The sequence below is a fragment of the Mesitornis unicolor genome, unplaced genomic scaffold (assembly GCF_000695765.1).
Source record: "Mesitornis unicolor isolate BGI_N332 unplaced genomic scaffold, ASM69576v1 scaffold20504, whole genome shotgun sequence".
In the NCBI taxonomy this organism is placed as follows: Eukaryota; Metazoa; Chordata; class Aves; order Mesitornithiformes; family Mesitornithidae; genus Mesitornis; species Mesitornis unicolor.
In genome coordinates this window covers 248-16,596 of record NW_010182277.1, presented here as the reverse complement: position 1 = coordinate 16,596, position 16,349 = coordinate 248, and the positions used below count along the sequence as shown (strand labels likewise).

The 16,349-nt window shown below is 54.0% G+C and overlaps 1 protein-coding gene across 1 annotated transcript; it reads left to right on the top strand.

Moving 5' to 3' along the window:
- Positions 1-434: 434 nt before the first annotated feature.
- ARHGEF10L (Rho guanine nucleotide exchange factor (GEF) 10-like) lies at positions 435-16,349 on the top strand (the record flags this gene model as incomplete). The annotated part of the gene is given in 28 exon segments (XM_010183718.1): positions 435-491; positions 770-932; positions 1,417-1,444; positions 2,162-2,247; positions 2,373-2,456; positions 2,702-2,865; positions 3,343-3,459; positions 4,328-4,436; positions 5,787-5,893; positions 6,101-6,178; positions 6,258-6,437; positions 6,652-6,768; positions 6,861-6,953; positions 7,184-7,357; positions 7,996-8,141; positions 8,502-8,516; positions 8,705-8,889; positions 8,986-9,101; positions 9,288-9,482; positions 9,484-9,604; positions 10,492-10,613; positions 10,891-10,977; positions 11,093-11,322; positions 11,425-11,579; positions 12,986-13,131; positions 14,417-14,591; positions 15,737-15,859; positions 15,946-16,349. Coding segments are annotated over 28 exon segments (3,777 nt in total), but the record flags the coding sequence as incomplete, so codon positions are not given.

Here is a 16,349-nt window from a genome sequence, read left to right as displayed (position 1 = left end):
AGCTGGAGAGGGGGTCCCTGTTCCCTCCTTCCTCTTCCTTTCGGTGACCTTTTGCTGGGCGGCTCCAGTTACTGAGCGGATGAGCCATCGATCGCATGGAAGATGCTTGGCGCTTCCCACCCTCCCACACCTCTAACCTTGATGCTGGGAGCTGGATTTGCCATGCACGGGATAAATTTATGATAAATCTGGGATAAGTTTGCTGTGGATGGGGTGGATTTACCATTCGTGGGGGGATTTACAGCGCAAATTGTGACCCAGGAGCAGCTTTTCTCTTTCCTTGCAAGGTTTCACAGTAGCCGGAGCTGGATCCATCACCTCTGGGGGCTCCCCGTGGATTTTGCGGGAGTTATCTCCCCTCTCAACCCGTTTCTTCTCTCCCACAGGAAAGCCTCGGGGAAGGGCGCAGCCGGAGCATCCCGCACCCCTGTGCCATGGCGTCCTCCGAGCTGCCCCCCCACCCTGCAGTAGGTACTGTCAACCTGTCGGGGGTTTTTTTTGGGGGGAGGGGGGGACACGACACGACACCCAGCTTTGGGCAGAAAGGGGATGCATCACTGGGAGGGATCCTACACATCCCCATCAGAGCTTTTTGGGATCGTGAAAACATGAGGGGCTGGTGCGTCTTGTGGGTTTTTTGGGGGTAATGCTTTCCCAGTTCCTCCCCATTCCTCCCCATCCCCCCTGTTCCTCCTTACTGGGAGGAGCACCGTGGGGGGACACAGGGTGATGGATATTTCTGCTCATAGGTGACCGAATCGCTCCAGAGCCCCGCAGCCCCCTGCCCCTTGGGGAGGAGGACCCAGGTGAAGCTTTTGACTTTGAGGACAGCGAGGAAGAGGAGGAGGAGGAAGATTCGGTGGCTGAGCCCGGCGGTGACGTGGTGCTCAGGGCACCCCCGCGCAGGCGGCGCACGGCCAGCTCTGGTGCCGGTGAGGAAGGTGGGGGTTCCCTGATGTCCCCACTGTGTCCCCTTTGGGTACCTCTGATGTTCCTGCCTTGTCCCCCTTTAGGTGTCCTCTTCTGAGTGCTCCCACCATGTCCCTTTGGGTGTCCACCATGTCCCTGATGTGTCCTTCTTTTGGGTATTCCCTTTGGGTGTCCCTGCTGTGTCCTTCTTTTAGGTATTCCCTTTGGGTGTACCCTTCGGGTGTCCCTGCTGTGTCCTCTTTGGATGCCCCCAATGTCTCTGCCATATCCCCCTTTGGGTGCCCCAGATGTGCCTGCTGTGTCCCTCTTTTGGGTGTCCCTTTGTGTTGCCCCTGCTGTGTCCCTTTGAGTTGCCCCTGCTGTGTCCCCATTTGAGTGCTCCTGATGCCCCTGCCCTGTCCCTTTGGGTGCCCCTGATGTCCCTGCTGTGTCCCTTTGGGTGCTCAGGCTGGCAAAGCTGTTTCTCTTTGCTTTTTCTCTCCACAGACGGGCTGGTGCCGGAGAGCCAGGAAGGGTACGTGGGGCTGTTGGGGGCATTTTGGGGGTTTTTAAGTCTCTCACAGGAGAAAACAGAGCTTTGGAGTTTGTCCCTCCTCATTTGACATGCCACAGCCTGGCACTGTGCCTCAGTTTCCCCAGTTTCTCCCCATTGCTCACCAAAGAGGTTGCAAGTGGGAGAGGCCCAGGGTTTTTGGGTGTACTGTGCAGCCCTGGATGATCTGGGAGGGCTCTGGTCACCACTGGGGGGGTCTGTGGGTAACTGGGTGGTGGGAACTTTCCCCAGCCTTTGGTTGAGGAACCCCCCGGGATGAGTGTTCAAAGGGGGCTGGTGTTTGGCCCAGCTGCAGATCTGGGGGGAAAAGATACACATTTGACTGCAAGGAGAGCTTGTCCCACCCTGGTTGCAGTGAGAGGGGTATAGGACCCCCTCTGGGGATGAGGACCCTCTCCCTGATGCTCGTGCATTCTCCTGCCCTACAGCAGCACGTGAACTGAGGCTAAAAAAGCCATTTTTGGGTTTTTTGCATTGTGGTCCTAAACCTCATCTGCCCTAAAATCCATGAGGAAGCAGATGACCAATGTGGTCAGGGGGACATGGATGCAAGCTTTATTTTGTGCCTGTGAACCCCTGTATTAGGAACAAGGGGTGATGGGGGGGGTGAGGGCCCTGGGTGCACTCAATCCAGGAGGATTTGCACCCCAGGATGCTCCCTGACCCCTTTACCTGCAGGCTGCCGGTGGGGATGAGCAATGGAGAAGCTGGAGGGGACCCCCACGTTGATGCCCAGACCTGGAAGAGGAAAAGCGGCCACCGAGGTGAGTTAAAATGCTGGAAAAAGACTCTAAAACTCAAACTCTGCCAAGGCTTGGGCAGGATTGGGTCCTGGGTTGATCCTCACGTGTTGACCTGAGTCCCTGGGGGGGAATTTGTCCCCTCAAAGGTGAGCGCTTCGAGTTCCCAGTGGTGGAGGACGATGTGATCTATGATGATGTCCCCTGTGAGACCCTCGATGCTGAGCAGGACGGTAGGGACAGACCTTCCCCCCCTCCCACTGTTCCCCGGGGACCACAAGCCCATTTCCCAGCCAGGCAAACTGAGGCATGCTCTGGGATGGAGCAGTTCATCCTTGGAGAGGATGTGGAGGGAAAACCACTGGGATTTGGGAGGGATCCTGAGGATTTGGGGTATCTCCTGTGAGTCCCTGGGGAGGGGAAATTGCCTTTTTGGAAGGAAAAGGAGCTGGTTTTTGTGTGGCAGGCCTGGGGCCAGAGCACAGCCTGATCTACGAGGAGGTGCAGCGTGGTGAGGGGTCGCGGCTGGGCGAAGATTTGGGCTGGAGCTCCAGCGAGTTCGAGAGCTACAGCGAGGATTCGGGCGAGGAAACCAAACCAGAGGCTGAGCCGGCCAAGCAGCGGGCATCCTTCCAGCCCAAGGTAATGCTGCAATGTTTGGGTTTTTGTGATATTATTTTCCTTTTTTTTTCTTTTTTTCTTGTTTTTTTCCCCCCTTGGGTTTGCTTGTATAAAATCACCGGAGCATCAAGCCCAGCTGCTCCTGCAGATGGCGAAGCAGAGGATGCTGCGGTTCCCAGGATCACCCACTGCAAAGCCAGCCCGAAACTTTGGGGGTTGAATTTTTCTTTTTTTTATTCTTCCTTCCCCTTTTTTTTTTCCCTCCCCTTTCCTTTCACATTTCGGCATCGCTGGAGCATGGCTGCTGCTTTTTCCCACGCTTGCTCCCTTCCCCGCTCGAGCAAAATCGGATTTTGGGAAGATGCTGCCTTGTACCGTGCTGCTTTGGGATGAATTTCTCCTCTCTTTTAACTGTTTTTGGCTGCTTACCTGGATCTCTTCTCTGCCTTCTCTCGCCTCCTTTGCCTCCTCCTCCTGCCTGGTTTGCTTTGGGCTCAGCTTTCTCCAGACCTGAATAGACTAAAGGAGAGATACGCCAGGACTAAGCGGGACATCCTGGCTTTAAGAGTTGGGGGGAGAGACATGCAGGAGCTGAAGCAGAAGTACGATTGGAAGGTACTGTCCCTCCTCCATCCCGTGTCCCCCAAATTTCCCAGGGTGGGGGTGGAAGAAACCCCTCCCAGAGTTTATCCAGCCTGAATTCATCCCGTTTTATCCCCCAGAAGAGGAACAAACCACATTAAGCACTGCCAGCCTGCCTCTCATGTCCATCTGTCTTGCAGCTCCCTGTCCTCCAGCTGCCCAAACTGTTTGCTTTTGGGTGTGTTTTTGTTTTTCAAGGGGCGTTTGGATGAAGCAAGGTCCCCCGCAGGATAGATGGATCTGAGAAGGTTTTTTTCCCCCCCGATACGGGGTGGAAATCAGGTGGGGAAGGAGATTTTTTCGGGGGGAGACGTAGAAACTCACTACAAACACTTTCCCAGCCCCAAAGCATCCAGACTGGTGCTTTATGGCCAGTTTGGGCTGGGAGGGTGAACTGGCATCAGCTTGGGCTAAAAACGCTCTGATTTGAGGTGTGAAAGGCCAACACCCCCCACCCTTCGCTCTCACGCGCGTCAAACCCCGACCATGAGGAGGGGACGGATGCACACACGCCTCCCTCCTCTGCCTCCGCTGCGCTTTCGCTGCATGCTCCCGCTTCGCCTGCTCACCCCCATCCCTGCGGAGGGAAGAGAGAGATGCTGGAGCATCGTCCTTCCTCAGCTGCATGCCTCCTCTTCCTCCCCATTGGGCTGTGCTGGAAAACGGGGACCATGCTCGGAGGGGACATCCCCAAGGGGATGGCACTGCTGCATCCGAACCCAAAACGAGGGACTATGCTCAGAGGAGATGTCCCCAGGGGGATGGCACTGCTGTATCTGGACCTGAAATGAGGTTCTGGTGCTCCCTCGAGCCTCCTGTTCCGTCTCATCCCCTTCCCCAGATGACCCAGCTGATGAAAGCAGCCAAAAGTGGTACCAAGGACGGTTTGGAGAAGACCAAGATTGCAGTGATGAGGAAGGTGACGTTCCTGCACCGGAAAGAGGCACCAGGTAAGTGGGGAAGCGCCCTACCTTGCATTTAAGAACAAAAAAAGACCTTTTTGTGTGTACTTTTAAAAAAAAACCATTATGAATCCTGATGGCTTTCAGCTTTTTCCTTTTCCTGATTTATTTTTTCTGTTTTAAGCTCTTACTTGATTATTTCCCCCTCTTTGCATCCCTGTGCAAGCTCTCTCAGTTTGGGCTTGCTCCTTGCTCTGAGCACCCATGTTCCTATGGGGGACAGCAGCCCCACCACGCCAGCACCCGTGGGTGCCCCCCTTGGACACAGGGCAAGATCTGCCTGTGAAATACCCATTTTTGGGTGTTTTCCTAACCCTCCTGCTGTCACGTAGGGGATGGGGAGCAGAGGAGGAGGGCAGCAGAGGCTGAAAAGCAGCTGCATGCCCGCCGGAGCTCGAGGGGCTCTCTGGAGCATCACGGGGGAGGTAGGATCCTGGTGGGTGGCCTCATGGCTTGGCCGGGGCTGCCTGGGGGATCTGGTGTGTGTGTCCCTGCCTTGCTGCATGTCCCTGGTGGTGTGGCTTAGTCTTTCCATGGTGGGGGCTTAAATGCTTTTGGGGGTCCCATGCTGAGCACGAGATGCTGGAGAGCATCCTGTCCTGTGCTTTGAGTGATGGAGAGCATCCCAACCCCAGGACATGGAGATGGGGGGAGAAGGAGCTTGCGGAGGCAGCAGCCAAGGGCCATGATCCTCCCTGCCAAAATTAGGGAAGGAAAAAGGTCAGCCGGCTGCCAGCACCCTCCCCTCCAGCCCGGCCGGTCCTCCCCGTTACCGGTTATTTATAGGCACCGGGTATGGGGCCGGGGTGGCCGTAGCGGGGCGTTGCGGCCATGTGGAAGAAGCGGCCGTCCCTGCATGGCAACGCCGCCTTGGCTCGCTCGCTCTCCTCCTCCTCCGCTGCTTCGGCCTCGGGTAAGGGATTGCCGTGCCGGACAGCGGGTGCTCGCCTCTTGCCTTCCCCATTTTCTGCTGTGTGCTGCTTTGGGCTCCATTTCCCCCTTTTCCCTGCTCGCACCCACCCTTCGAGTGAGAATGGGGGGGGTTCTCCTCTAACCAGGGTGGTTTTTAGGGGACAGGGACCCGTTTTGTCCCCTCCCTGCAGGGACTTGGCTGGTTCACCGCTTCCAGCCTGACTCATGCTGGTGTCCGGTGACAGTGGCCGGGGCTTGGGGAGGGACACGCGGTGTCTGGAGGACACTGAAATCCATCTCTGTTTGCAGCTCCAAACCCAAACGCATCCCAACCAAGCAGCTGAGGGAGCTGCAGGCTCTTCTTTAGACCATAAAAAGTCAAAAAATGGGGTTTTTTGGCATTTAATTGTTTTGTTTTCCTTACAGGGGACTCGGAGGAGGAGGACACAGGTTTCCTGGAGGTCACTGTCTCAGACATGAAGCACCCACCACCAGAGCTGGGCCCCATGCCTGAGGGGCTGAGCCCGCAGCAGGTCAGCGTGGGGTGGGCTGGGGGTTTCAGGGAGGTTTGGAGGGTGGACATGTCTTCCTCTTGGTCCCGTGATTGAGCAAGCGGGGAAAGAGCGAGTCAGCAGAAAGCGATGCTGCCATGTCAGCACTTCTGCTGCACGCTGTGCCCACGGTGCTCCCCCCCAATCCTGTTATCTGGGGTTTTCGGCTGAGCCCAGGTATTGTTGCAGGTGGTACGGCGGCACATCCTGGGCTCCATTGTGCAGAGCGAGCGGAGCTATGTGGACTCCCTGAAACGCATCCTGCAGGTGGGGGACCCCTTTTTTGGGGGGGTTCTGAGATAGATGCGGGGATGCAGGGATGCTGATGCACCAGTGTCCTGCACAGGATTACAGGAACCCGTTGATGGAGATGGAGCCGAAGGTGCTGAGCGCCAGGAAGTGCCAGGTGGTGTTTTTTCGTCTGAAGGAGATCCTGCAGTGCCACTCCATGTTCCAGATCGCCCTTGCTTCCCGTGTGGCTGAGTGGGACTCAGCCGAGAAGATCGGGGACCTCTTTGTAGCCTCGGTAGGAGGGAAAGTTGGGGCACTGCCAAACCTCCTCCTGGACCCCCCCTTAATGATACAAGGGGGGATTGGGAAATTTAATTGATACATCCTCAACTTGGGGTACTGCCAGCATCCTCAGCGTCACTACAAAAATAATAAACCCTAATGCTTTGCTGACCCCTCTTTTTGGGGAGCCCCATGCCATCGCAGCTCCTCTCCTGCCTTCTCCCCAGTTCTCCAAGTCAATGGTGCTGGACGTCTACAGTGACTACGTTAACAACTTCACCACCGCTATGTCCCTCATCAAGAAGGCTTGTCTCACCAAACCTGCCTTCCTCGACTTCCTCAAGGTCAGCAGGACCCAAAAGTGGGCACATGATGCTGCTCATCACTGTTATGGGTGAAAACTCCCCTTTTTTTGTTGGTTTTTTTCCCCCTGCAGAAGAGGCAGATGGCCAGCGCCGACCGGGTCACGCTCTACGGGCTGATGGTAAAGCCCATCCAGAGGTTCCCTCAGTTCATCCTGCTCCTGCAGGTACGGGCGAGGGGCACCTGCACCCACCTTCACAGTCTGGGTGCTGAGGGAAAGGGTTTAGCAAGGGACACATGTTTGGGTTGGTTGGTGACAGCTTTGGAGACCATCCCAATGATCATCTTCCAAGCTTTGATCTCGGAGTTGCCAAAAGCACTTCCAATCATAGCACCCCCAATGGGACTGATTTTCTTGGGGGATTTTTTTGTCCCCCATCCTTTCCCCCATCCCAGGACATGCTGAAAAACACCCCCAAGGGCCATGCAGACCGCCTGTCCCTCCAGCTGGCCCTCACTGAGCTGGAGACCTTGGCGGAGAAGCTCAATGAGCAGAAGCGCTTGGCTGACCAAGTCGCCGAAATCCAGCAGCTCAGCAAGAGCATCAGCGACCGCAGCAGCCTCAACAAGGTGGGTCCTTCAGCCTCTCCTCCTCCTTGTGACGGGTGGGATTTTGGAGCTGGTGGTCAAGCTTTGCGGCTTCCACTTCCCGTGTTGGGGATTTCGGGGAGCTGTGATTCTTGTTTTCGCTGAGAGGATGTTGAGCAAAAGCAAATCTCGAGGTTGGCACGGGGGGAAATCACCCTCCAGGGAAAAGCGAGGATGCGCTGCTGTCTCACCCGCCTGGTGTTGCAACCATTGGTGGAGAAAAAACAACCACGAAAAGCCCTAAATGAAACTCTTGCAACACATCCTGGGCTGGGAACAGCCATGGTGGCAAAAACCACAGCGATGCGGCCACCAGCTCAGCCCTGGGATGAGGATTTAGGGTCTGGGGATGAAGAGAGACCTGAAAGGGGCTGCAAAATGGCCAGGTTGGGCTTTGAGGGCTCTGCTCCCTTGTTGATTGGACACACAAAGTGCAAAGTATTTTGGCATCATGCAGCCTTGAAGCATGTTGCACTGCTGCCTCTGCAGAGCTCAGGGCTGTGCATGCTCCCAGCCAGAGGAAATTCCTCGCAATTAGAGAAAAGCCACCCCAATTATGGGGCAGGAGGCTTGCAAAAGCCCGCAGGCTGAGCCTTCCACCTGCTCCGTCCCCTCCACAGATGCTGAGCTCGGGGCAGCGACAGCTCCTGCTCTGCGAGACGCTGACGGAGACGGTGTACGGCGACCGGGGCCAGCTCATCAAGTCGAAGGAGCGGAAGGTTTTCCTCCTCAACGACATGCTGGTCTGCGCCAACATCAACTTCAAGTACGTCCTGATGGCCCCCAGGCCCCAAAATCACTTTGCAAAGCACTGGCATAGCAACCTTCCCTGCCTTGATTTTGGACTTGGTGCGTTTTGTTAGCTCTACCCCCAAGGGCTTTTAAAACCACCTCACCTTGTTTTGGAGGAGGAAACCGACTGGTCTGGGGTTGCTTTACCACCCACTTTTGGCATGCTTCCATGCAAAGCCTCTACCCCCTGGTGCTGTGGGGTCTCTGAGTTTGTGTGGGGTACTGGAGCCTGCTGGGACCCCAGGACTTGGTGGAGGTTGATGATGGAAAGGGGAATACCCTCCTTGAGCCTCCCCATAACACCTATTTATTAATCATTTTTCCCCTTTTCCAGGCCGGTGAACATAGGGTAGGTGCCCAGCATGGTCTGGTGTGGTTGTGTGCCCCACATTTGGGGGTGTAGGCATGCACCAGTGCATGGTGTGGGGTTGCAAATAGGGCTTGGTTTGCAAAAATGCATCTCCCAAGGGCTTGCAGGGCAAGCCACAATGCCTGCTGATTTATTTACGTGTATTTTTTTGCATCCTCCCTTGGCAGAGGCCAGCTGGAAATTAGCAGTCTGGTGCCCCTGGGTCCCAAATACGTGGTGAAGTGGAGCACGGCCCTCCCGCAGGTGCAGGTGGTGGAGGTTGGGCAGGAGAGCGGTGCCTATGACAAAGACAACGTGGTCATCCACAACGCTGGCTCCAAGAAGCATGCACCGGCCGGGCAGGCTTCGCACAGTGAGCACCTGTTCCCTGAGCCCCCATTGGGCTGGTTTTGGTGGGGTGGGATGGAGCATCCTCCACGGACTTCATTTCTCCATTTTTCCACCCAAGATAAAGTCTACCTGGGGCCACCGCGGCTCTTCCAGGAGCTGCAGGACCTGCAGAAGGACCTGGCAGTGGTGGAGCAGATCACCCTTCTCATCAGCACCTTGCATGGCACCTACCAGGTACCTTCATGCCAGAGCACAGAGGCAAAGTCATGATTTGGGTAGAACCAAGCTTTGCAATGACCACGTGGTTCCTTGGGGACACCTTATCCCCCTGCAGAGCCCCACGGATAAAATTTGGGGATGATTTAGGCTTGTTTTGGAGACACTTCCATGATTTATCACTTTCCCTCTTCCCCCATTCAGAATCTGAACATGACAGTGGCCCAAGACTGGTGCTTGGCCCTGCAGAGGATGATGAAGGTGAAGGAGGAGGAGATCCACTCTGCCAACAAGTGCCGCCTCCGCCTTCTGCTGCCCGGGAAGCCGGACAAGTGAGTTTGCAGATCACAGGTGGGCTCTTCCCACCCCAGGGAGGAGGAGGAGGTTGAAGACCAACCTGGTGATGCTTTCCCTGTGCAGGTCCGGCCGCCCCATCAGCGTCATGGTGGTCTTCATCACTCCAAACCCCCTGAGCAAGATCTCCTGGGTGAACCGCCTGCACTTGGCCAAGATAGGACTGCGTGAGTAGCCCCATGAAGCATTGCTTGCCGTTACCCTTGCTTTGAAAAGCCAAATTTGGAAGTGGGGTGGGAGGTTTATATCGCTCCAAGCTTCCTGATGTGAAACAGGGCAGGAGAAGAAATTCAGAGCAAGGCCATGGAGAACATTTTGGGGGTTTGCACACTGGAAATACTGGGAATTGGTAATTCTGGCTCAAAATGCTTTGTGTTTTGCTGCTCTTGGGTGGCATCTCTGGGTCAGTGTTGTGTTGATGCTGGGTTTCTGTTGGTTCTTGTGCTGATGGTGTCGGGGCTGACCCCTTTTCTGTGAAATGGATGAACAAGTGAGGGAGGAGCTGCCCCTCCTGCTGCTTCCCTGTTCCTATTCCTATTTAACTCCACCAGCCACTGCAGCAAACAAAAAAACTTTAATGGAAGAAAGAAAAAAAATCATTTGAAATCCTATTTGAGTGCTCAGATCCCCCTGGGCTGCAACGATTTTTGATTCTCTTGTTTTTAACAGTTTATGTGTTTTTGTTTTTTGTTTTATTTTGTTGTTTTTTAATCGGGGATGCCTGGGGGATAATCCTGTACCCATGAGTTAGAAATGAAAACACGTTAAAGCTTAATGTGAAGAAACACATTAGGCTGTATTTTTTCCCCCTTTATATTTATATTGTTTGGCTTTTGGGCCTTTTTTTTTTTTTGCTGCTGCTCATGGCAGCTCCTTGGCTGTGTGCAGCAGTGGGGTGCAATAGTTTGAAGGAAAGGGGTGAGATGTACCCCAGGTCTGCAGATGATGGTGATTTGGGCTTGGAGATGAGCCCTGCACCCCAAATTACTAATTTTGGGGAGGGAGAGATGCTGGGGGGTGTCTCAGATGTCGTCAATCTCCTGTCTTGTTGCAGGGGAGGAGAACCAGCCAGGCTGGCTCTGTCCTGACGAAGACAAGAAGAGCAAAGCTCCCTTCTGGTGCCCCATCCTGTCCTGCCACATGCCTGCCTTCTCCTCCAAGGCCCTCGACCTGCAGGTGAGAGTGATGGCCAAACTCTTCTCCAATCCCCCCCCAATACCCCCTTCCTCTTTACACCCATCTTTTTTGGGGAATTAAAGGCAGAAATCCTATGGTGGGGTGGGCTGGATGGGGTGAACAAAGCAGAAATTCATGCAATCCATCCTGGAAAATTGAAAATACAAGATGGGCTTTGGATGAATCCTGATTTTTGGGGCATGCACCAATACCTTGCACATGTTGGGGTAATTTTGGGATGTTATGACCCCCCCCTTTACCCTGGTCTCTCCCCCAGCTCGGCGCCGCGGTGCACAACCCCGTGCAGTCCTCACTGCTGGGCTTCTCCGCTGTCAGCACTTCGCTGCCTCAGGGCTACCTCTGGGTGAGCAAAACTACCCCAAAACGGGGCAAAACGCATGGGGTTTGGGTCACGCTGCCTGCAAACCCCCTCTCCAGTGCTCGTGGCTGGTACTCACACCCATTTGCGGTCCCTGCAGGTTGGAGGGGGCCAGGAAGGTGCAGGGGGGCAGGTGGAGATCTTCTCCCTCAACCGTGCCGTGCCGCGGACGGTGAAGTCCTTCCCGGTGGCGTCGCCGGTGCTGTGCATGGAGTACATCCCTGAGGAAGGCGAGGGGGACTCAACGGGCTCCCAGGACCCCCGACCGACCACTGAACAGCTCCCCACATCCCCCCATCCCACCGTGTGCTTGGGCTTGCAGGACGGCAGGTGAGCCCCCCATCTCCATTCATCGGTGCCATCACCAGCACCAAACTTTGAGGACCACCACCGCCATCTCCTGCATCTCCTCCCCCTTCCTTCCTTCCCCAGCATCGTGGTGTACGGCAGCGTGGACACGGGGACACAGTGCTTGCTGACCTGCAAAAGCCCCGGCATGCAGCCCGTCCTCTGCTTGAAGCACAGCACTGAGTACCTCTTTGCAGGGCTGCAGGATGGGACCGTGGCCGCCTACCCCAGGAGCAACGGTGAGGCCCCCCCCGTGCACACTTTGGGGTGAGACACCCTAAAAAAACCACGGAGTGAGAGGTGCTGGCTGATAAAATGGTGATAAATCTCCATTTTTTGTTTATTTTTCTCCCCCCCCCATTTCATTTTTCCCCTTGCAGCCCAAAATGCTATTTTCCTTTGCCAGGATGGATGCAAGAGGGGCTGGTTTTGGGGCAAAAAGTGTGGAAAACAGTCCTGGCAAGGGATTGATACAAAGGGTTTGCTTGGGGACTGCGGGAAGTGTCCAAGGCTGGGCTGCACCAGGGCCCCTTAGAGCTTTTGGCTTCAAAAAAAGCCACCTTTTTGGTGTTATATCCCCTCCAAGCCCCATCCATGCAAAAACCTTCTCCTTCATTATCATGATTTTGGAGTTTATTTTCCTTGGCTACAGTTTGCCAAGAGCCTTCCTCCCTGGGGACTCCTTGCCTGGGCTGTTAAATACCTTTGATTCATCGCTAGAGGGTAGGAAAGAGCCTCAAATAACTTGCAGCCTTGGCCTATTTTTGGACAAAACCCCTCATTTGCTCTGAGATAACCTGCAGAGAGCAGCACCCAAGTCAACCCAGAGCCAGTAAAGCCACTTAAATTCCATTTTAGGGTGCTGCACGTCCCCTTTTTTTATCTTACAGCAACCCTGCAAGCCAATTGATAACATGGTTTTAATTTAATTTCCATTGCATAAATGCACGTCGAAGGTTGGAAGCTGCTGGCAGGGCTGCGGGGTGGGGTTTTTAATCTTATCCCTATCTTTTTGGAAGGAAAAAGCTTTCCTGAAATAGCTCTGTTTTCACGGGAAAATGAGGATTTGCTGAAAGGCAGCTCGGTTGCAAACTCCTGCCAATGGGTGCAGAGGTCCGAGTGCCCAAAGGACTCTTTTATCGCTTGGATCTTACAGTTTTATTTAAAAAAAAAATGCTTTGGAATTAATAAAAGGAGAGCAATTACTTATTGAAGCTGCTCGGCCACCGCTGGTGGCGAATTTATAAGGATCCAGGTTGGATGAGGCTCACAGGGACACTCCAGATCGGCCCTGGATGAATCGGCTCTGGAGTGGCACTTCAAAAGCAAAGAAAATTTAAAAAAAAACCTTAGGATTTTTGGCTTTTCTAACGAGGAACGTGCCTGAGTGATGCAGGTGGCCGGTTGTTTGCTGCTAAAAAGCTGTTTGTGTGGGGGCAAACAGGTTTGGTTGGGGGGTTGAAGTTGGGGGTGTGAGCTCCCTTCTTATCCTTTTGGCTGCAGCATTAGGATGCTCGGAGGCATCAGAGGTGACACGAGGGGTTTGCAGTTGACCCCAGCACCCACTCGGTGGTTTCAGCGGCATCAAAAGAGGTTGTTTTTTTTTCTTTTTGCTGAGCATCTTTTTGCCCCTTTTTGCACCTAGGGGGGCTGTGGGATGCGGCAGAGCAGCCCACCCGCCTGGCTGTGGGGACTGGCCCTGTGCGAGCCCTCCTGACGCTGGATGAGACCCTCTGGGCCAGCTGCGTCAACCACGTCACCGTCCTCGATGCCAGCAGCCTCCACACCCAGGTAGGGAGCATTGCCGGGACATGGTGGTGGCTTTTGGGGGCGTTACAGTGGTTTGAGCCCCAGAGGATGCACAACCCTGCCTGTGCAATGCCCAAAATAACCCTTTTTTGCCACTTTTCATCACTTTTGGGTCCCTGTCCTCTGCCATCGGGTCCCACCGGGACATCTGCAGCTGCATAAACAGGAGGTGCTGAATAGTTCCTTGTTTTGCTAAAAAAAACCAAACCCTTTTCTCCCACCTTTAATTTTCACATTTACTGCCCAAACTTAGTTTGCATGTATTAGCTGTCATAAATCCAGCCTAACGGCAGTGCCGGGGATGAATAATGCATCGGGGACTGGATTCGTTTTCAGGCTCCAATTTTATTTATGACAGGAGCTGGGTGGGAATTTCCACAGAAGAAAAGGGACAAGGGAGGGGAAAAAAAAACCAGAGGGGAGGATACTGGGGGATGGTGGAAATGGTATTTGATGGAGAGAGGTGTAATGGGGTCTGGGGGCTGCCTGGATGGGGATGGCCATTTGGGAATAAATCAGGGAATAAATCCCCTGTGGGCAGGGGAATAAGGAGGAGACCACCTAAAAGTCTCTATCTACCTTTATTTTGTGGAAGGTTTTTGGGGGGATGCTCTATGCTGGTCCTCGCTGATGCTCTTCCTTTTTTTTATATATAAATCAAATTTTGCAGTTTAAAAAAAAAAAGAAAAGATTTCAAAACTATTGGAGAAATGAAGGAGAAGTTGCTGTGTGCAGGTTTCTCCCCCAGTGATTTAATCCTTCAATACTAATATGCATTTTTATTTTTTGAAATTTGCAGCAGGGGCAATTTTTGATGCAAAAAGCTGGTTCTCCTGCAGTTTGCATCCCATGTCTGATAGGGAAGTGCTCCAAGAGGGAGCTTGGGAAGCAGATGGATTGGTCCGTGGTCCCCAAATAGCTCTTGCAGGGCGGCTGAGCCTTTAATTGCTGGTTTTTAGGGTAGGAGAGAGGCAGAAAGGTCTCGTCCCATCTTGCGATGGATTTTGCAGTTGCACCTCATCTGGCAAATGGGACTTTTAAGGAAGAAATAAACCTGGAGGGGTGGGAAAGGCTGTGTTATCAAAAAAAACCCAGAGAGGTTTGGTGAGGGGTTGGTTTCAATGTCCTCTGCCCAAGCTGGAGCTGGCCTCAAGGTCACTCTGGTCCCCTCCTCATGCAGCTTGGCAGCTCTAAAGCAGCTCTGAGCTAGCATCGGCTTTAGGGAATTTTGGTGTTAATTTCCTGTTTGCAATTCCCCTTTGGGCAGCAAACCTTCGAGGCCCACCCGGACGCGGAGGCCAGCGTCACGCACATGATCAAGGCGGGCAGCGGCGTCTGGATGGCCTTTTCCTCGGGCTCCTCCATCCGCCTCTTCCATACTGAGACGCTGGAGCATCTGCAGGAGATCAACATCGCCACCAAGACAACCTTCGTCCTGCCGGGTGAGCTCCCCTTGCCCCTGGCTCTTAATTGCAATTAATGGGCAAGTTGGAGCATCGTGCTATCGATGTGTTGTTTTGCGTTATGGCCGTAATGGTTGGCAGAGAAACTGGGCAAGGAATTGAGCTGGTTAATGGTGGAGAGGTTTGAGCTTGGACCTCTAGGGTCTCTTGTCGTTGATGGAGCTGGTGGCATCTTTGCACCTGTGCGTGCATCCATGCATGGCATCTTTGCAGCTCTGCTCCTGTGCATCCACCTTATCCATGCACCCCACCCTTGCATCCATCTTTGCCCCTGTGCTTGCATCCACACATCCCATCTTTGCACCTCTGTGCACCCCATTTGTGCACCTTATGCTTGCATTATCTGCGTGCTTCCATGCACCCCATCCTTGCACCTGTGTGCATCCTTTCCATGCACCCGTGCATCCCACTTCACACCCATCCATGCACCCTTGCACCTGTACATACATCCACCCCACTGCCATTGCCCAGTGAACCCAGTTTCCCCCAGTTCCCCCCCCAGTGCCATCTCCCAGCCATGCCTACCCACCCAGCCCTTATTCACCCTGCGCTTGCAAGGTTGTCTCCTGCCTTGTTCCAGCTACAGGGCGACATAATTGCGTAATTAGTTATAAGCACGATACTCATGTAAGTCGCTTTTCCCTTTTTTTTAGGGCATGTTAAAATATTTATCACTTCCTTTTCTTCCCGCGCGAGTGAGCGTTGGGCACTAATGCGTTTTTGAACTCGCGCTCCCTCATCCTTTTTAACTCGACAGGTCATTAATAAAGTCCTCCCGGAGAAACTGAAGTTGCATCTCCACAGATATATTGCTTCAGCGAGTCCGACGCCACGCAGCGCTAAGTCCTGGCGATAAAATATTCATTTGCCATTAGAAGTCTCACTTTTTTCTATTTTTTTTTTCTGCCTTTTTCCTGCTCCTCTTTTTATTTATTTATATTTGTAGCACTCTCCCTGGCATGGAGACATTTGTACAAAGATGCTGCTGGGTTTTGGGGGGGGGGCCTCTGGGGTGCGTTTCCCAGGAAAAAGCCACTGGTGATGGGTTATTTGGGAAGGTGCTGCTGCAGAATCATCCCTCGATGGTTTTTTGACCTCAGCCTTTTATTTTTCCCCTCCTGCAGGTCAAAAACACGTCCGTGTCACCAGCCTCCTCATCTGCCAGGGTTCGCTCTGGGTGGGCACCGACCAGGGTATCATTGTGCTGCTGCCCGTGCCCCGCTTGGAGGGCATCCCCAAAATCACTGGTGAGCACCCCAAAAATCCCCTCCCTACGTGGATACAACCTTATTTTGGGGCTCGTTTTTAGCAAAACCCCTGTTTATTTTGCCAGGAAAAGGCATGGTGTCCCTCAACGGGCACGGCGGCCCCGTGGAGTTTTTGGCGGTGGCGTTGAGCACCCTGGCCCCCGATGTGCTAAAGGGCGACCAGGAGGAGGAAGAAGAGGGTGAAGAAGAGAAACCCCCTGACCTGGATGGTCCCCCGCCTCGGGAAATGCGAAAAAAAGGGATTTTATTACAATATCGCCTTCGTTCCACCTCCCACCTCCCCGGGCAGCTGCTGTCAGTGCGGGAGGCGCCGATCGGGGGTGCGCCGGCGCACACCGAGGAGGACGGCTCCATCTACGAGATGGCCGATGACCCCGACGTTTGGGTACGGAGCCGCCCTTGCTCCCGGGACACCCCCCGCAAGGAGATCTCCTCGGTGGCCATCATTTCGGGGGGTAGAGGGTACCGG